The sequence below is a fragment of the Lethenteron reissneri genome, chromosome 3 (genome assembly GCF_015708825.2).
Source record: "Lethenteron reissneri isolate LAM-NWPU_2019-01 chromosome 3, ASM1570882v1, whole genome shotgun sequence".
Taxonomy (NCBI): Eukaryota; Metazoa; Chordata; class Hyperoartia; order Petromyzontiformes; family Petromyzontidae; genus Lethenteron; species Lethenteron reissneri.
The window spans coordinates 1,742,251-1,763,594 of record NC_083781.1 but is presented as its reverse complement, the minus strand read 5'-3'; the positions used below and the strand labels follow the sequence as shown (position 1 = coordinate 1,763,594).

At 51.3% G+C, this 21,344-nt stretch overlaps 1 protein-coding gene across 1 annotated transcript in view; it reads left to right on the top strand.

Annotated features, from left to right (window-relative positions):
• The first annotated feature begins 8,889 nt into the window (after positions 1 to 8,889).
• The window catches only part of LOC133347746 (uncharacterized), a 224,126-nt gene continuing 211,671 nt past the window's right edge, over positions 8,890 to 21,344 (top strand). Inside the window, exons 1-3 of the mRNA XM_061560300.1 lie at positions 8,890 to 8,896; positions 19,431 to 19,556; positions 20,803 to 20,976. Coding sequence (XP_061416284.1) covers positions 19,444 to 19,556; positions 20,803 to 20,976 — 287 coding nt within the window. The 5' untranslated portion in view covers positions 8,890 to 8,896; positions 19,431 to 19,443. The remainder of the gene's footprint in view (positions 8,897 to 19,430; positions 19,557 to 20,802; positions 20,977 to 21,344) is intronic.

Here is a 21,344-nt window from a genome sequence, read left to right as displayed (position 1 = left end):
TCTAACGGTGGGGGGGCTGTGATGGAGCGTAAGTGGGTTAGCCGGTTTTCATGTATATTTGTTGTTAATTCCCCGTTTTCTATGCGGTTCCCTTTTACCCTCGTCGATTCTGTATATATTACGTGATTGTATTTATTATCGGTCGCCGGTCATTTATTGATGTTGCTGGTTTGGAGGCACACCTTTTCGATGTTCACAATTGTGTTACAGCCGGGGACGGCTGTGTGTTTATACAGGGGGGGGGTGATGTAGTGACAGAACGGTCACTACTGTGTTGGCCCGTACGAGGGCTGGGGGCCCCAAGGGGGTGCCTGGGGGGTCACGTGCTGGAGGGATCCGGACCTTCCCAGAGGTGGGGGAAGTGAGGCGTGGCCTGGGAAGTGAGGCGTGGCCTGGGAAGGGAGGCGTGGCCTGGGCGGGGCCGGCCACGCCAGAGAGACGAGATATAAGCGTGGTGTGAACGGAGAGCAGGGCTGTTCCTGAGAAGAATGAAGACACCTCGTGAAGATGCCAGAAGAGAAGACCTACAGTGAGCGGACTGCCAGCAACCACCTGGCTGGGTCACGCTGGAGCGGATAAAATACAATTGTGTGTTAGCTAGTGTAGGTCGGTGGTCAGTAAGAGTAAACGTTGTGTTAATTAATAAATGAGTGTTGCCTCCCAAGAAGTGTGTGCGCCTAAATTGAACCCATTACAGAGGCAACACATGTATCTAACACCAACACATGGGGTAACTGCCCCCTAACAGAATAACAACCTGCGGTGGTGACCACCAGGCTAACTACGCTAATCACACCGTAACTGCTACAACGGACCGGACCACAGCTCGGGTCCAGGTTAACGTGTTGGAGACTCGGTAGAACGTAGGACGTAGACGAAGGCTTCTTTAAGATGAACAACAACGTCGGTCCCTCTGTGGGACCCGGCTTATATTCTCTGCGGCGTGGCTGGCTCCATCCTTGGCCACGCCCACCTTCCAGAATAATCGAGCAGGATCTGGACCCGGACCACGTGACCACCCCTAGCCCCCACTTGGGGCCCCTTTGTAGACTTAACCGGTCACGTGTCCTCTCGGGTCAACCAAAGTGCCATGGCCTTTAGTAACCCCGCACACCCACACCCTATCCTGTAGGGGCTGGCACTGCACGCCAAGCGTGGTGCCACCCAGCGCTATTGTGGGGGCCGTTGGCCCCCGGGGTCCCTCCCGCCTGCATCCCCTATTCCGTTTACGTTACCCCACCTCCCTATTACCCGCTACGGTTTCGCCGGCATTCGAACGCGACGCCCCTACTGTTACAGCCTCGCGCCGCGCTCCCACGCTGCGAGCATACATGCGCACATCATCATCAATCAAACGCCGTGCTCGCAGTATAGCCCTGTGCGGCACGTTACCAATGCGCATCCGTATCCGACACGTAACGAACGTATGCGCACTCCCACACACAGCTCTGCGCGGCACTCACTCAACACTGACCACTCACGTTAGGATCGCGCACCTGTATTATACACGTCGTGAACGTGCGCGCACACACATACAGCTCCACACGCGATACCCACTCTTGCGCCGCTCTGCGCCGCGCTGGCCGCTCACGTTATGATCGCGCACCTGGGGTACGCCGATTACGCACGCCGAGAGCTTACGCATACACCGTGCCACACGCGTTCACACTTATAACACGAGATCACACGAGGCCACGATCAGCTATTAATTATTTATTATCCGCTACCTGGAACTAGATGTTAAATCAGTGAGTCGACGAGGCTGGCCTACGCTGATACCTCTATACCTATTCCCGATTTATCTGCTATGATTCTAATTCACCTTCTTACTCACTGTTAAGTGTCCACGGTGGTCCGCTGATCCTTGTGCTAACCGCGTGCCTCGGTGCGTCGCACGGACGTCCGGGTCGCTGGCTGGAGCTGCGTCTGGTCGCCTGGCGCTGGAGTAAGAGAGCGATTTCCCCTTTGCGCTCCCCATTTATCCTGATTCCCGGACCCGGGCCCCTACCCCCTTCCCACGCACCGTGCGCCTTCGCTATGCTAATTAATCCTTTGTCCGCGCGGCGTGAACTCCAAACAATGGCACGCGCCCCCCTCGCCCGGGCCAGGCAGCTCCGCGGTGCCTTTGTTCCGCTAATCAATGAGCGACCTGCACGGCGCAAATTCCAATCAATCCTTTTCTCATGCAGGCCCCCATCATCGAGGTTCATGCGGCGGTGTCCATCACAAAGGCCCGTCGTGGGAAGCTGTGCATGGCTCCCCGCGCGCCTCCCCTCTCCCGATCTATTCATACCTTCAGCTTAATCGTTTACCCTCCCCAACAATTGTGCCTGCGCGCTCAAGTGCAACCATCCCAACCTTCCGTGACTATGCGCAAGAGCCCCTGCGGTCCTGCTACTCATGCTGTCCCGTCCTTCCCCTGCTTGCCTCGATGACCCGTGGGGGTGTGTGTGGGGGGAAATGCGCCTCAACCGCGGTGGCCGAATGCCCCACGCCGCGACCACACCATATTAAGGCCGGTCGCAGCGCCGCGGCGCAACGTAGCACGGGGGAGGTCATCCAATTCCCTGATCGCCGGAAACCGTGAGAGTTAATCCCGATAAGGGTTTCTCGGATAAAAACCGGTCGGCCAGGCGACCTCCCCTCGGAGCTTTATGGGGGGGGGGGAAATGAGTGCAGGTGTGTTCATGTGAGGTGAGGTGAGGGGGACGCGGGGTCGGCTCCGTTGCTTGGTGGTGGCGAGGTCGGGGATTTGGCGCCTGCCGAACGGCTTCGCGGCGGCGGCATCACACTATCAACCAGCGCTCACCGAGCCCCTCTTGTCTGTCTGTGTGAGTCCATATGTGTGTGTAGTGTGTGCGTGTAAGTCGATGTGTTTCTATGTGTGTGGGTCGATGTATGTGTGTAAGTCGATGAGTGTGTCTGTATTTTTTGCCCGGGCAACGCCGGGTACTTACCGCTAGTACACATATACAATGGATACTTATTCACAGGACGTGGTAACAGGTTACAACAGATTGGTTTTGTCATGTTTGCGACCCAGGTCACTCTTGCTAATGAGACCCGAACCTGGTCTCTGGTCAAACAGAAATTAACTTGAAGTGCCAATTAACGGCCAGGTTATTACGCAAGAAGCACGGCACGTTCAGTGAGTGCTAACCTTTGTTCACGCAGGGCTAGATTGACGTTCACGCCTCACGCCTGTGTTGCGAACACGTGAAGAGGGGGGGGGGCGGTAGAAAAAGGGGGGGGGGGGTCGGCTTCTGTAGGTGCTGCCTCTGAATACGATCGGCGACGTAACGTCACTGTCTGCGCAACCACGCGAACAATAGAGATGAGGACACCAACACGGTGTACAGGCTCGTCCAGACGGCTTAATACTTAATTAATTGTCCCGTAAAAAAATATTTATTTATTTTGATTTTGCCTACATGACATGACGCACCAATATGTATGCAAAAAAATTAAGTTTTTGATAATTAAATGGGCGGGGGTCACAATACATCTGGACCATCCTGTTGAAAGAGTCTAACATTGGGTGTACGCGATGACTCGAGTGGCAAGCTCATCAGTAAACATCCCTTAAGACGAATCCAGCTTCAGCCCCTTCTTCTCTTCGCAACGCCGTCGACAACCTCGGCAGCTCCCTGCTCTGCACCCCGCCGGCGGACGCCCGCTCCGTTCGCCGCAGCGAACAGCGAAGGCCGACACCAGCGAGACACCAGCGAGACCTCTCTTTACAATGTCTCGTGTGAGTGTCTACGACCTCTGCCAGTGGGGGCTGCGGCACCATCCGTCTGTGGGCCCCCTCCTCCTTTCTCGCGACTCACATTTACTGACATTGCTACGGATGAGAATAGGGTTTTTTCCCTTTTTTCTGGCAACAAAACAGCTGTGTTAAGATGTTAGAACACCAAACTGAAACCTTTTACAAGGAATCGAATCATGTCTGCATTAACCACAATACTTGTGGTCAGAATGCAAACAAAAAACATACTGATAATATATGTAAAAGGTTTCAGTTTGGTGTTTTAACATCTTAACACCTGTTTTGTTACCAGAAAAAAGGGGAAACCCTATTCTCATATTTTGGTACTAGCAAAGGAGGTCCCATGATTGCTGTTCTTCCCCCGTATACAATATTACGTAGGCTATAACTATACCATTTGAATCTTGATTTAACTGTAGGAGAATATAATTTCAGTTGCACCGTATATTTGGTTTGGAGGAACAGTCTCGCAGTGGCATTAATTATGAAAAGATGACACGGTTACAATATTCACATTTAAGTTATTGTGATTCTTGCTTTCATGCACATGTCAGTTAGCTAAACAGCCTGGTGGTGTTCAGTAACAAACACCAGCAGTAGCACGACTAAATTTCACGATAAGTATCTTTCGGAAAACATTTTATTGAGTAACAATGTTTTTTTAGGCATTTATGGTTAATTGTTGGATTGTTTTGAAACTTTTTTCGTTACATATTTTACTTGTTTATCTGTTGATTTGGGGCCGCCTTGTGGCCGACTGGACCCCTATGCGTCGCAATACGCTGCCAAATTCCCCAGCCATATTTGCGCCCTTGGCAGTGAGATATCGCTGCCACATACCCACCCACAATTGCGCCCCTGCTTCTTCCTCTTGTAATAATACGAATACTTTTATTGTTAAAAGCGTCATCCATGCTCATAGCATCCCACAACGCTGTACGTTGATTATATACAAAGGAACCAAATCCCATATAAAGCCAATACCAAGTGAATGAAAACCCGTCTACCAAGCAAAATACAAAATAAATCGATATGAATAAACAAATTAAGAAATTGCACCAAAACAAAAATCACAAACAACAACAGCAACAATAACAACAAGTTCTCACAATAAACAACTGAGTCCACGAGGTCTCAACATCCCAGCCGAGCCAGGGAACGGCCCCAGCTGCAATGGAGCTGTGCCCGCATGATTCACCCCCCCCCCTCATCTCATCTCCACGAGAACGATGGCAGTCGTCGCTCCCACCTCCACACCAGTTTTACATCCTCGTCACTCCTACCGCCCCGCCGTGACACCCTCATCGTCGTCGTCATTGGCGTTCACTCACTAAACTTTGCACTCGTTAACTCAGATCGCTGAGTTTGATCTTCCACCAAGCGCATGGTCCACCCACAATCGCATCCGCTGCACAAATCATGGCCGATGCGGATACCTGATGCACAAATAGAAAATAAATAAATAGAAACTCTCCAGTAGTGGTGCGACTGTGGTCATCCAGAAGAGATCGTACACCAAATAACGACGCAAAGCCCCGACCCACAAATACGAAGGAGAGATCACAGCGATGATGATGATGTTGTTGCTGATGTTGATGATGTTGATGCACGACTCCTGACGCGGTTGTCTGGCTTGACCGCCTTGAATGTGAAGTCGTTGCTCTGCATCCTTCAGTTCCATGTGTTAGGACTTACCCTGTGAGCCATTCGGCTCTTGATTTGGGTGCAACCGCAACAAACAATAAAATTACAACACCTAAAATTCGTTGTACACAAATCTGAACATCACATACGTAGTAAACAATAAAATCCTACAGAAAAAGCACAACCCGTCCATGCTGCGTACAAAAAGTGCAAAAAATGTTATTTCGATGTTTGATCCCAATAACAATCATAATACAATACAGATCAAAATGTTAAGTATAAATCCATACTAAATAAACAAAAAATCGGGCCAAACCAAGCCCCTCTAAAACTGACTAAAACAATGATATATAAACAACGTAACAGTTTTCCCAACAAATGTGATTAAACGTTTACAATAGCGACACACACAACACACACCACTAAACCCAGCGTCCTTCGCGATCTGCATAAGTCAATCCATAACAGCCGGATTAACAATAGCAGTAGCAGCGCACTATATCAGCCGTATGAAACAAAAGAAGATTAACACATTGATAACATACACTCGCATTAACATCACCATCAAACACACTGCCCATCATCAATTCTATTCACCACCATTTACATTGTCACCCATTGCAATTACATCGTCATCATTACGTTCCTATCATTTCATTATTCCTGAACGCCCCGCCCATTCAACTCCTCGCACGCAGAATCACGTTTAATCGTCCCCTGCCACGTGCTATGAATCTCTCCCCACACTCGTGCTCTGTGGTTGGTAATCGTCACTTGGGGCGGGGGGAGGGGTGGGGTAGAGGCGGGGGACAGGGGGAGGAGGCTTCCCATGAGCAGTGAGAAGTTCCAAGCTGACAATATTCAACGTTTACCAATTTCTTTTTGGTAAAGTGCAAAAGTAAATCCAAATCGTGTCCTCGTCACTACGCTCACGGTCTCGAACATTTAACGCTGTAGGGCGCCCACGTCTTCGCAAAATTGCAGCCACTAAAGAGCTTCATCATACCTCTTTGCAATATTAAGTTCACTGCTCTAATGAAACTAAAACCAAACATGCAACGTGTATGAAAGCATTTCCATAAATGTAATCTTAAACCTGCGTTTTTAAAAAGTGCGTTGTTGTTCTTGCACACTGTTGTTGAAAACAAAACTGATGGTGGTTATCAAGGGCGGGCCCCCAACTCGTGGGGGCAAGGCACCCCCTGCCCCCTGCCCTCCACGCTGCTCGTTCCGCTACTGGGCAGTGCTGCATCGGCAGGGGCGAGTGAGGAGTGCGACGTCTGGTGCGGTCTGAGCCCTGTTAGCTCAGCTCAGTTCCCGGGCGCGACTGCTATCTATCGGTGGCGAGTGATAACGTCTCGATCAGACCCTGGGGAGGGAATCCCCCGTCCATCAACCGCGACCGAACATCGTGGCGAAGCGTGGTTGCCACAACTACACGTGACCGGTCACGTGTCGGTTGCCACGACCACACGTGACTGGCACGGCACGCGGACGGCCTCCGTCATCAGGCAATCAATGAATTGACGACACGACAATAAAAAACTCGAGTTGATTACAATTGTTCAATGTTACTCGTTATTCTCACACCGCTGCTAACGCAGTGCCCTCACGTTCGATTACGCACCCTTCGCAGAAGGTGCCAGTAGCGATATTCAAGAACGGCCGGTTTCTGTTTGCGTTCTCTGTAGAAAGTGGGGGGATTGCCCCAAATAAATGTGCGTGGTCACAGCGCAATCTCGTTTCCGGTGCTGGGCCGCTTTGCCATGTGCCCGGAATTTAAATGCCACCCCTCCCCCTCGCAGCCCCCCTCTCCCCTCCCTCTGTGCCCCCCCTCCCCTCCGCGTCTTGTGGGAGTTCAGCAAAACTAATTAGCAGGGTTGCCCCGCAAATCGATCTGTGTTGTGGACGAACGCGTTGAGCGCGTGTCTTGTGTTTGTTATTGTAAGTGCGTGTTTCGTTTGCGCACCATTAGCCAACAACGCAGTAGCAAGCAGCACCACATGGTTGTCAGTGATTGATGTGCGGTATTCAACAAGACGGACAAAGATCCACCCCCCCCCCCCTCCGTATAGCCTTATAATAACAGACTGTTGGGGGAAATGTTGTTAGCGAGCACCTATGAAGGTCGCCGACGCGCCACACGAGGGGGTGGTGTGGACAGAACCAACACGTCCGGCCGCCTTTGTCTTCCCCGCGGCGACCTTTACACCAGCTACTCATTTGAGGCTGAGTCGACCTAGGCTGAGGCCCGAGGACCGAGCACACGCGTCCGACTAAGAGCTCCTGACTCTCCTTCTCGCAGCACCGCGGGCGCGATGGTGTTAGGAGGAGGAGGAGGAAGTAAGGAAGGAATGAGGAATGTTGCCCTCCGTCGAACGAAACGGGACAGAGGCGCCACAAGCGCAATGGGCGCACGGCTCCCCGCTCATTCCCGGGGGATGTGGGAGGAAATGCCGATCTGCCCGAGTCAGAGGCGCTTGGCCAATCCCGGGCAGCAAGGCGAGAGCAATTGTCAAGGCTCTTTTTTTCTTGTTGCATTCGCTGGAGCCTGCTAGGAGCATTGAAGCGCCTCCCTCGAGCTCGATTTGTCGCTCAATCCCTGGGCGTTCGTGGAACCGTGACGACGATGATGGGTGTCGCCGTCGTTGTTGTTGGGAGTTGACGGATGATAAAACTCGGAGACTGAACAGTCGTGTTAGGACGGCAGCACCTTGCAGAGTGGAAGGTAAGGAGAGAGTTTGGGCAACAGTCATTTGCACCAAGAGTGAGTGTTGTTGTTGGTGGCCACCCACCCCCTCGTGTGCTTTCATAGGTGCTCGCTAACAGCACATGCGCCGACAGTCTGTTAAGGCTACACGGGGGATCTTTGTCTTTGTTGTGTGGGGAGCGGCAGTGTGGCGGTGAGCGCGCTGCGCTATGAACCTGGCGACCCGAGTTCGATTCCCGCTCACGGCCAACACCGATGATCATAATTATCGGAACCGTTCCTGGACCTCCCCTAGATCAGCCTAAAATGAGTACCTGGTGCGGTGTGTAAACATCGCCACTAGGGAGACAAAGGCGGCCGGGCGTGTTGCTGGCCACCCATCCCCTCGTGTGCCGTGCCGTCCTTCATAGGTGCTTCAATTCGCTAACGGCACTTGCCCCAACAGTCTGTTAAGGCTACGGGGGGGGGGGGGGGATCTTTGTGGTTACTGCCAGCTCCCCGCGACTCTGGCGTCAACGTCTGCAGGCGTGGGGGACGCCGTGCGGGTTGCCCCGCGGACGGGAGAAAGCCACTTCGTGTGGGCGACCCACGCGCGCTCGCTGCTCTCCAGACTGTTTGTTTGAAATCACTTTGCCAATTTACAACAAACAAAAAAACAGAGGCAGTGAACCCGAAAGACAACAACAACGTACCCAGCGGGCAATCAAGGATCTCTTGCGGATGCGCAGAGGTCCATTTCTGCACGCGCCTTTTGCATGCAATCTCCGCTGTCGGTATGTCGAAGACTGGGTGTGTGTGTCGAGATTTCTATTGTTTTCCCATCTGGATGTCATCTGGTGCGCGTTACGCTGTTTATATCGTGTCAGCGGGTCGTCCACTACAGCACTAGACTTTAAACAAACCTCTGAAGCGTATCGGCAAACGGAGAGAACACAACAGGGTTAGAACACAACACACACAGAGTTAGAACATACAAAGAACACAACACACAGAGTTAGAACACGTTCTGCAGATGCAGATGCCACTGGTTCTTGTTTTGCAGATGTAGATGACACTGGTTCTTAACGTTCTACAGATGTAGATGCCACTGGTTCTTCAGGTTCTATAGATGTAGATGCCACTGGTTCTTCATGTTCTGCAGATGTAGATGCCACTGGTTCTTCATGTTCTATAGATGTAGATGCCACTGGTTCTTCATGTTCTAAAGATGTAGATGCCACTGGTTCTTCATGTTCTGCAGATGTAGATGCCACTGGTTCTTCATGTTCTATAGATGTAGATGCCACTGGTTTGCATGTTCTAAATATGTACATGCCATTGGTTCTTCATGTTCTATAGATGTAGATGCCACTGGTTCTTCATGTTCTGCAGATGTAGATGCCACTGGTTCTTCATGTTCTATAGATGTAGATACCACTGGTTCTTCATGTTCTATAGATGTAGATGCCACTGGTTCTTCATGTTCTATAGATGTAGATGCCACTGGTTCTTCATGTTCTGCAGATGTAGATGCCACTGGTTCTTCATGTTCTAAAGATGTAGATGCCACTGGTTCTTCATGTTCTGCAGATGTAGATGCCACTGGTTCTTCATGTTCTATAGATGTAGATGCCACTGGTTCTTCATGTTCTGCAGATGTAGATGCCACTGGTTCTTCATGTTCTATAGATGTAGATGCCACTGGTTCTTCATGTTCTATAGATGTAGATGCCACTGGTTCTTCATGTTCTGCAGATGTAGATGCCACTGGTTCTTCATGTTCTATAGATGTAGATGCCACTGGTTCTTCATGTTCTATAGATGTAGATGCCACTGGTTCTTCATGTTCTGCAGATGTAGATGCCACTGGTTTTTCATGTTCTATAGATGTAGATGCCACTGGTTCTTCATGTTCTATAGATGTAGATGCCACTGGTTCTTCATGTTCTGCAGATGTAGATGCCACCAGCCGCTGCCTATCTATTGCGCGGCGGATGAACTTACGACTCGCAGTCCGAACGGGCAACTGGACATATGGACAGGTTTGTTCGTATCTCTAACAGTTCGTAAGTCAAATGTTCGCAAGTAGAGGAGTCCCTGTATGGCGGCATGGGTCACCGCGCATTCTCAGTGCTTCTTCTACCAGTGGCCATGCCCCCGAATGTCGATGGATTTTATTCTGCAATCGCTTTTCTCCACCCGAACCTCGCCCCCGCTCAATCGTCTCCGAGTGGTGTCATGAGGAGTGGTCTTCGATCCACAATTAGTTTATTTTGGGATTTTATTGTGCAGGCTTAATGACATCTCTTTGTTTAACTACTATCGCCCTTCGCCACCCGAAATGAACCAATCACATCAAGTTGTAAATTGAAAATTCATTTAAACTAGATTAGAAGCGTTCGTGACTGCAGGAATTACTCTTTGGTTCTTTTGGTAAAGTCACATACAAAGAAATGTATTTAAATAATAATATAATACGACGTTTCGATTGCAATACAAGCCACCATCATCAGGTACAAATGAATGAGAAAACAAGCATAATAAACTTGGAAATATAATGCAATACAACACACAGAGTCGGCCAACACAACAGTCAACACCTCACATAGGTTGATTACATTCTTCCAAAGATTGCAAAATTTGAGAGAGAGACAAAACATAGACACGGAGACACACAGACAGACACACAAGCAGAGAGAGACTCACACAGAGACATACAGAGAGAGACACACATAGGCACACAGAAAGACAACGTCTTTGTGTAGAGAGGGGGGGCGAGGGGGAGTTGTGTGGAATTCCTGCCCATGGGGGGCAGGACGAGCTGGACCCTGGACTTCTACACAAACACGCACGAGGCGTTGTGTGGAATCACTGCCCATAGCGGCCGGAGGCGAGTATGGACTTATAAACAAGTACGGTAGAAAGCAAATTTAGTAAGATTAGGAAGTGTAATGCAACACAGAGAGTCGGTTAGCACACAGTCTGTCCCCTATGGGCAGGAATTCCACACAACTCCCCCTCTGCCCCAGCCCCCCCTCTCTCTCTATTGAAGGCCTCGACACAGAGACGTTGTCTTTCTGTGTGCCTATGTGTGTGTCTCTCTCTGTTTGTCTCTGTGTGAGTCTCTCTCTGCATGTGTGTCTGTCTGTGTGTCTCCGTGTCTGTGTTTAGTCTCTCTCTCAAATTTAGCAACCTTTGGAAGAACATAATTAACCAGGTGGGGTGTTGACTGTTTTGTTGACCGACTCTCTGTGTTGTATTGCATTCTATTTCCAAATTGACTATGTTTGTTTTATCATGAAAATGTATTTCTTTAGAACTCATTTTTGTGTTTTGTTTGTTGTCCCCCCCCACCCCAACACTTTCGATTAGCGCGATTGGCTACGTACGGTGCGAAATGAGTTCAACATTCGTGGACACATACGTCAATTGATTTGGTTTAAAAGCAAAGTATGTTGAAAAGCAAGCATTTTTGTAGGAATTAAATTTCACTGGCAATCACAACCAGCATCGCAAATATTTAAAGAGAAGGCGAATTGTACTTAAAATATTTACCTGGATATAATCCCTTGAGATGGAATATCTCGTTTGAAATGGTGTCGAGTTCCACACACATGCCACGTAACAGCACCACGTGTACAAACATTTTAAAATCTTTAACGTATACAGTGTTCGTGCACACCCGTAAGATCACACCCACATATTGAACACATACCTGACTGCACGTGCCGAGAATAGAACAAGACCGCCGGTTCATGTGGAATGTAACCAAAGCCGCAGCACTTTCAGATGTCGTGGCAGCGCGCGTGCGAGTGTTTTCATTCAATATTTGAACGAGTCGATACCAGGGCACGTTTCAGCGTGTCCACGAGATCGTGCCGTGGTCAAAGCAAGGCAGATAGGCGGACAACGTCTCATTCGTGTGTCCGTCTCTGCACATAACAACGTACAACTTGAAATTTATGACAACCCCATCAAGCCCAACGGTCTGATGGGAGTGCTAACATTTCAGCAGCACTTGACTCAGTTCGAGCAAGTCCCGGGCCGCTTTCGACCCACAAGACACTGCTGGAGAAAATCACAAACTCACCGCGTTCGCCAATAGTACTGTGGCCTTAAAAGTTTAAATATTTAATCTGGAACGTTTTTGGCAATGACCCTTTTTTAAGAGCACACGAATGGGCCACTGCTGGGAATGTCGCCTGCTATATATTTATAACCCCCCCCCCCCCTTTAAAGCAGTGTTATTAAAGCATGTATTGAGATTAGTTGTTATTTGTGCTTTGTTATCTGTGCTTTTGTTATCCGTGCTGTTGTTATCTGTGCTTTGTTATCTGTGTTTTGTTAGCTGTGCTTTGTTATCCGTGCTTTTGTTATCTGTGCTTTGTTACCTGGCCGACCAGCTCTGAACCAATTCCTCAACCACATCAATTCCATACACCCAGCCATCAAATTCACCATGGAGGTGGAAAAGGATGTTTTAATCGAAAAGAGACTAGATGGCTCAATATGACACTCTGTCTACAGGAAAGCCACCCGTACTGATGCCTACCTAAAACCTGACTCCCACCACCATCCATCCCAGAATAATTCCCTCGTCATAACTCTACACCAGCGCTCCCCAACCCCCGGGCCGCAGACCGGTCGGTACCGGTCCACGGCCTGTTAGGAACCGGGCCGCACGGCAGCAGGAGGTGAGAGCGGTGAGTCCGCGCGTGGTGCCCCGCACTTGTATCAGTCACAGGTTTGGTAAGCCCACAAGCTGCTAACCCCTAGTAGCCAAAATGAGTAAAAAAACAAACGTCGCTGGAGAGCTTCTTTGAAAAGGGGGAAAGACCCAATGATGAACCCCCCCCCCCCCCCCCCCCCGGTCCATGAAAGATTTTTATTCCACGAAACCGGTCCTTGGTGCCAAAAAGGTTGGGGACCACTGCTCTGCACCATAGAGCTCGATGTATTTCCGACCGTCATCATCTAGCCAGTGGACTGGAGCACGCACACCACGCCCTCAAGATTAATGGATATTCAGACTACGCAATCCGTAAAGCTATCACCCCAACCGTTGGGAAAGAACCATATGAGAACCCAATTAAAACCATCACCTTGCCATACATAGCAGGGGTCACTATAAATATTTCCAAAATCATGAGCAAACACAAGATTCAGGTTCGATTTAACACAGTACAGACAATTCGTGATCTGATCCCATCTGTGAAGGATGTGATCGCCTGACATGCAATACCCCGGCGTCTACAAACTAAGCTGTGTCTCTGGCAGTAGTTACATTGGGGAAACTAAGCGACATGTCACAGACCGTGTTCGGGAACACAAGGTAGATCTGAAACACGGTAGGACCAATACCTCGGCCGTGGCTGATCATTGTTTGAATGCGGCTGGCTCACACGAAATTGATGTCTCTAAGACGAAGGTACTTCGCAAGCCCCACTGGCTAGCAACAAAGATTCGTTCATGAAGCCATCCAGATATATAAACACAGACACAACTTCAACCGAGAAGATGAGTACAAACTGAGCAATCATTGGAAGGACGTTATCAACCAGTTTAAGTCATAACTGGTTTTGATGTTCCCATCCTACCACCTTCTGATGTGAGTTGTGCTTTGCGCCGATTTCAAACTTGCGCTTTCACAGCGTTCACACCAACACAGTCACTTCGCGTGCCGACCTCTTGGTTGCAGGTCTGCGATCTTCCATTAACATGCTAATCTCTCTTTAACATGCTAATATATCTTTAACATGCTAATTTATCTTTAACATGCTAATCTCTCATTAGCATGCTAATTTTCACCTGGCAGCCCTTTGATTGGTGGAAAATTAACCAATCAAAGGGCTGATTTACGACAATTGTATGTTTTAATGTCGTAAACCATTCCACGGCATCCAGTCCGCCAGTTCCACCAGAGTACGCGTGTTGTATCGGGGTAGCTGAGTGGAGTCCGCTAGTTCTACCAGTGTGTGCGAGTTGTATCAGGGTAGCTGAGTGGAGGCCGCTAGTTCCACCAGAGTACGCGTGTTGTATTGGGGTAGCTGAGTGGAGGCCGCTAGTTCCACCAGAGTACGCGTGTTGTATCGGGGTAGCTGAGTGGAGTCCGCTAGTTCTACCAGTGTGTGCGAGTTGTATCAGGGTAGCTGAGTGGAGGCCGCTAGTTCCACCAGAGTACGCGTGTTGTATTGGGGTAGCTGAGTGGAGGCCGCTAGTTCCACCAGAGTACGCGTGTTGTATTGGGGTAGCTGAGTGGAGTCCGCTAGTTCTACCAGTGTGTGCGAGTTGAATCGGGGTAGCTGAGTGGAGGCCGCTAGTTACACCAGAGTACGCGAGTTGTATCGGGGTAGCTGGGTGGAGGCCGCTAGTTCTACCAGAGTACCGAGTTGTATTGGGGTAGCTGAGTGGAGTCCGCTAGTTCTACCAGTGTGTGCGAGTTGAATCAGGGTAGCTGAGTGGAGGCCGCTAGTTCCACCAGAGTACGCGTGTTGTATTGGGGTAGCTGAGTGGAGGCCGCTAGTTCCACCAGAGTACGCGTGTTGTATTGGGGTAGCTGAGTGGAGTCCGCTAGTTCTACCAGTGTGTGCGAGTTGAATCGGGGTAGCTGAGTGGAGGCCGCTAGTTACACCAGAGTACGCGAGTTGTATCGGGGTAGCTGAGTGGAGTCCGCTAGTTCCACCAGAGTACGCGTGTTGTATTGGGGTAGCTGAGTGGAGTCCGCTAGTTCTACCAGAGTACGCGTGTTGTATTGGGGTAGCTGAGTGGAGTTCGCTAGTTCTACCAGAGTACGCGTGTTGTATTGGGGTAGCTGGGTGGAGGCCGCTAGTTCTACCAGTGTGTGCGAGTTGAATCGGGGTAGCTGAGTGGAGGCCGCTAGTTACACCAGAGTATGCGAGTTGTATCGGGGTAGCTGAGTGGAGGCCGCTAGTTCTACCAGAGTACGCATGTTGTATTGGGGTAGCTGAGTGGAGGCCGCTAGTTCCACCAGAGTACGCGTGTTGTATCGGGGTAGCTGAGTGGAGGCCGCTAGTTCTACCAGTGTGTGCGAGTTGTATCAGGGTAGCTGAGTGGAGGCCGCTAGTTCCACCAGAGTACGCGTGTTGTATTGGGGTAGCTGAGTGGAGGCCGCTAGTTCCACCAGAGTACGCATTTTGTATTGGGGTAGCTGAGTGGAGTCCGCTAGTTCTACCAGTGTGTGCGAGTTGAATCGGGGTAGCTGAGTGGATGCCGCTAGTTACACCAGAGTACGCGAGTTGTATCGGGGTAGCTGGGTGGAGGCCGCTAGTTCTACCAGAGTACCGAGTTGTATTGGGGTAGCTGAGTGGAGTCCGCTAGTTCTACCAGTGTGTGCGAGTTGAATCGGGGTAGCTGAGTGGAGGCCGCTAGTTCCACCAGAGTACGCGTGTTGTATTTGGGTAGCTGAGTGGAGGCCGCTAGTTCCACCAGAGTACGCGTGTTGTATTGGGGTAGCTGAGTGGAGTCCGCTAGTTCTACCAGTGTGTGCGAGTTGAATCGGGGTAGCTGAGTGGAATCCGCTAGTTCCACCAGAGTACGCATGTTGTATTGGGGTAGTTGAGTGGAGTCCGCTAGTTCTACCAGAGTACGCGTGTTGTATTGGGGTAGCTGAGTGGAGTTCGCTAGTTCTACCAGAGTACGCGTGTTGTATTGGGGTAGCTGGGTGGAGGCCGCTAGTTCTACTAGTGTGTGCGAGTTGAATCGGGGTAGCTGAGTGGAGGCCGCTAGTTACACCAGAGCACGCGAGTTGTATCGGGGTAGCTGAGTGGAGGCCGCTAGTTCTACCAGAGTACGCATGTTGTATTGGGGTAGCTGAGTGGAGCCCGCTAGTTCCACCAGAGTACGCGTGTTGTATCGGGGTAGCTGAGTGGAGGCCGCTAGTTCTACCAGAGTACACGTCTTGTATCGGGGTAGCTGAGTGGAGTCCGCTAGTTCTACCAGTGTGTGCGAGTTGCTTTGGGGTAGCTGAGTGGAGGCCGCTAGTTCTACCAGAGTACGCGAGTTGTATTGGGGTAGCTGAGTGGAGGCCGCTAGTTCCACCAGAGTACGCGTGTTGTATTGGGGTAGCTGAGTGGAGTCCGCTAGTTCCACCAGAGTACGCGTGTTGTATCGGGGTAGCTGAGTGGAGTCTGCTAGTTCCACCAGAGTACGCGTGTTGTATCGGGGTAGCTGAGTGGAGTCCGCTAGTTCTACCAGTGTGTGCGAGTTGCATTGGGGTAGCTGAGTGGAGGCCGCTAGTTCTACCAGAGTACGCGAGTTGTATTGGGGTAGCTGAGTGGAGTCCGCTAGTTCCACCAGAGTACGCGTGTTGTATTGGGGTAGCTGAGTGGAGGCCGCTAGTTCTACCAGAGTACGCGAGTTGTTTTGGGGTAGCTGAGTGGAGGCCGCTAGTTCCACCAGAGTACGCGAGTTGTATCGGGGTAGCTGAGTGGAGTCCGCTAGTTCTACCAGAGTACGCGAGTTATATCGGGGTAGCTGAGTGGAGGCCGCTAGTTCCACCAGAGTACGCGAGTTATATCGGGGTAGCTGAGTGGAGTCCGCTAGTTCCACCAGAGTACGCGTGTTGTATCGGGGTAGCTGAGTGGAGTCCGCTAGTTCTACCAGAGTACACGTGTTGTATCAGGGTAGCTGAGTGGAGTCCGCTAGTTCCACCAGAGTACGCGAGTTGTATCAGGGTAGCTGAGTGGAGTCCGCTAGTTCCACCAGAGTACGCGTGTTGTATCGGGGTAGCTGAGTGGAGTCCGCTAGTTCCACCAGAGTACGCGTGTTGTATCGGGGTAGCTGAGTGGAGTCCGCTAGTTCTACCAGAGTACACGTGTTGTATCAGGGTAGCTGAGTGGAGTCCGCTAGTTCCACCAGAGTACGTGAGTTGTATCGGGGTAGCTGAGTGGAGTCCGCTAGTTCTACCAGAGTACGCGTGTTGTATCGGGGTAGCTGAGTGGAGTTCGCTAGTTCCACCAGAGTACGCGTGTTGTATCGGGGTAGCTGAGTGGAGTCCGCTAGTTCTACCAGTGTGTGCGAGTTGTATCGGGACAACTGCCCATTGCGGGTTGATGAAATTGATGAGCGAGGGGGATGGGCTCGCCCTGGTGCAGTTTGGATGTCGTTCGTCGCTAATGTTGTTACCCACGGCCCAGAATCAAACTCGGGTGGCTGGATGACGGGGGCGGTGCACTGACTACTCGTGCCGCCACTCCTCGCCGGAGGATTTCGTGACGAGGGCGTTGGACAGCAGGGTCTAAAGCGGGGCTTTCAAAGAATATGGTTCTCGTTACGACGCCGTGGGCAACACTGTCTGGAGCATCTGGGCCGGGAATGCGTTTTGAATTCCTGTAAGGAGCGGTGCCTCTGAGATCGATGACTGTGCTTCCTGCAAACCTGACCCGTCACCAGTAACATCATCATCATCACACGGGTTGCTCGGCAGACCACAATGACACACGGTCCCCGTTGCATGTAGGGGAGTCACGATGGCGAGATGTTAACTACCTCGCCCGGTATGCACGAGGTTGTGGGTTCGATCTCGACCCTGATGCCTGTATATGTGGAGTTTGCGTGCCTCTCACCCCATGGTCGCGTGGATTTTTCTCCGGGTCCTCTGGTTTTTCCCTCCACAGTTAGAAGCATGCACTTCGAGTATTTGGCTGCTATAAATGTCCACGTGAAAAGCCACTTGGTTCAGCTATCATTTGTGATAGCCAGATCGCATCTGAAAAATAACTATGCAGCTCAGTGGGCCTTACCTGGTAAAATAAAAAAAACGCATCTTGTCACTTTAAGAGCTTTCAGTGTTTCACATTGTGTCATAGGCTACATAATGTGGTGGCTGTGAAGTTCATAATATGGTACTTTAAGAAACATGAAAAAAAATATTGAAACGTGACCTTTGGTATCTGACATGGCCAGGTCTTGCTTTTTTAAGCAGTGCGATTAATGTTTTATTTTGTGAGATGTATTGTATTTTCGCAGAAGTGTGAATCTATCCCTGACTAAAGTAGGCTAAGGTTCATCCGGCAGATGAATTGCGGTGTTCAACAGAACACCAGCTGGCCGATGTGCACTTCTCCTTCATGGATGTAAAGTTAAAGACACAAGCCACAGCAGTGCAATTGTGGCCATGGCAACGAAAAACGAGGGATCACGTCACACACCGCTGTATGAGTCTGCACGAACTCTCTCTCCTCAAGCCCTCTCGTCGTGGCGAGCAGACCACCACGTTGACATCCAGCTGCTGAACACATTTGCCGTTCGCAAGAATAGAATTGCTCGTTCGTAGTGACACGTCGATGAATACGGCGGCGAGCTACTTTGCTTGTTAGCTGCCTGTGAAACCTCCGAATTGTACAAAGTAGCACACGGCTCGCGCTTAAACTGGGTCCAATGATGCGTCCATGCGTCGACGGACTCCTAATCATCATCATTATTATTATTCTATTTCCCCGATCAGACCATGAAGAAGGCTGTTACTAAATGAGATGGGGACCATTCAGCCCATCTCAATCATTAGCGGCCAGTATGGAGGCAGCCAGATACCCGACACGACCAACACCAATCGCCCAAGCCATGTGGTCTGCCAGGAGGTGGCGATGTTGCTACACGTGTGTGTGTGTTTATACTGTAATCCAAATTGAGTAATTTGCGTGTCATTTTAAAATTTGCCAACTTCTGACCGTGGCGCTGGGGGACGCAACAAGGGCAAAATCACGTCACGGCATCTTGAACGTCCGCTGTGAAGCTGACGGGATGTTGTGTTTGTTATGCTTCATGCACGCGGCAGTGTTCACCTGGTACATTGAGGCAAAGGGAGCCACCAAATCTATAAATGCGATGGGAGGTGGGGGGAGGGAGAAAGGGTAGACAGTAAGACACAATACCAATCTATGTTTGTTGAACTTCTTTCGCACCGTACCTAGCCAACCGTGTTAATCAGAATTGAATTGCGGCCATGACTTGTGACAATTTCTCGGGTCGCTGCGGTGGCCGGGTGAGCGGCAAAACGCCTCACCACGATGATGACTATGTCACAACAAATATTTCTCCCCCTGCTCCTTTCATCATCATCATCAGCAGCAGTGATGTTCTATCCACTGTTGGATTAAGGCACTTACGACAGAGTGTGTGTATGTGCACGCACAAGTGCCCTGCCAATTCCGCAGGAGAAAAATAGAAAATGTGTGGAAGGTGCAGCTGAAAGTGGGCTTTGAAGACGCTCCTTTGACCGGCAGAACTTTCCTGCAGTGACATTTGTATTGATGCTCTGCGGAGGGATGAATTACACCCGAGATTGCCTTTGTCTCTTTTCGTAAACAGATCTCGATCGGCGATGCAGCGAGAATTGACCGAGCCTCGTCCTGCGATGGACATTCACCCGGTCATCATCGACGGCCGCAAGAGAAGCGGGCTCCCCGTTGGTCCAGCCGCGCTCCCAGACAACAGGTAGCCACATCGTGGCTTGCCAGCCAATGCCAATGCCAGTGCTCGCCATTGGCCACTGAGTGACGGTGACATCACCACGGTGCCTATGCCAGGCTAGGTGCACTTTGAGGCCACGTCAGGTGTCAAAGGCTCGTTGACAGGAGATCACGGGACAGACCCAGGTGCCAAAGGTTGACTGACTGACATGACTGGCAGATGCACCCAATTGTTCCCCCCTACTGTGCCAACTTGCTGCATTTTATCCGCCTGCCGCTTCGCTCGTTGTTGTGAGCGTCGCTCCTCTGACCTCCGTTGTTGCTGGAGGGCGACTGCCTCAAACTGCCAAGTAGCGTCCTTCACGAGCCTCCTCCATAGAGGCCGATCTTGACACCGCTGGTACCGGTCTCCGGCAAGTCCACTCAGCTCCACATTCTCCCATACCGCATCACTCCATCTCTTCTCCGGCCCGTGTCGTGCCCGTTTAGCCCCCTCTATCCGGACAAACAGAAGCTGCTTGACCACTTGGCCTGCCATCACCACCACCATCATCATCCTTCAGTTTAAATCCTTTTGGGCTCACGCTACAGCCCAGACTGTGGCTGTGGTGCAAGACGGACGATGACGCCGCACGTCCTTGGTGACTCTGTCCCAAAACCAGAATCAGTATTTACACTCGAGCAATCCGATGAGCTGTGAAGCTATAGAAACCAAGTCGAGCGGCGGTCTCAGGATGGCGCCACTGCCGCTGCGTTCATTGAACGATGAAGCTGCTGCCTGGCTCGGCGCAAACGCACCGTGCTAATTACAACGATGATCACCGCGCCGTTCATTGCAGAGCCAGAGTGCGACGCCTCTCTCTGTACACTGCGAACGTTGGGCATGAATCAATTATACATCATTGATGCGCGTGTGTTTGCGTGTGTACGCGCCCAGCGTGTGTGTGTGTCCCTACGCATGTGTCCCGTGTGGGTGTACCCACACGTGTGCCCCGTGTGCGACGATTATCTGAAGCAGTCCTGGGCCTCCCCTAGGTCGACTCGGCCTCAAATTAGCACCTGGTGCGGTGTGTAAACATCGCCACTAGGAAGACAAAAGCGGCCGGGCGTGGTGCTGGCCACCCACCCCCCACGTGTGCCGCAGTGCCGGCCTTCATCGAGGTGCCCACTCGCTACTAACAGCAACTTCAACTTGCCCCCGAAAGTCTGTTCAAGGCTCCACGTGGGGGGGGGGGGGGGGGGGGGTCTTTGTCTCGCCACTTGTGCTGCAGGCTGGCAGAGCTGCTGGGCGGCCTCACGCTGGGCGAGCTCGAGTCGTGGCTGCTGTGGGAGCGGGCGCCACGCGGGGGTCTGCATCGCGACGACGGCGACAGCGGCGGCGACGACGCCGGCGTGTGGGCGCGCAGGCCGCCGTGCGGGGCGGGCACAGCGCGCGCGGCGCCACGGTGCGTGTGTCGTGAGTCCAGCTGAGTCGCAGACCTTGTTCTTTAGAGGCAACACTTTTATTGTAACATCAACACGTAACACACAAAGGGGTAACTGCCCCTTTACCAGATACAGCCTAGGGTGGTGACCACCCAACTAACTACACTATACGGAGGAGTTACAGCTACGAAGGGTCGGACCTTCACTCGGGTCCTGCCCATGTGTCACATCCCCGATGTCACTACACGTGGACCCGCGGGCACAGCGAGCGCGAGCGGGCACAGCGAGCGCGCACACGCTCGGGGGGGGGGGGGCACGGTGCCAGCGACGGTGCGCGATGTCGTTCGATGAAATTGGCAACGGAAAAGCAATATTCGTCGACTCAATG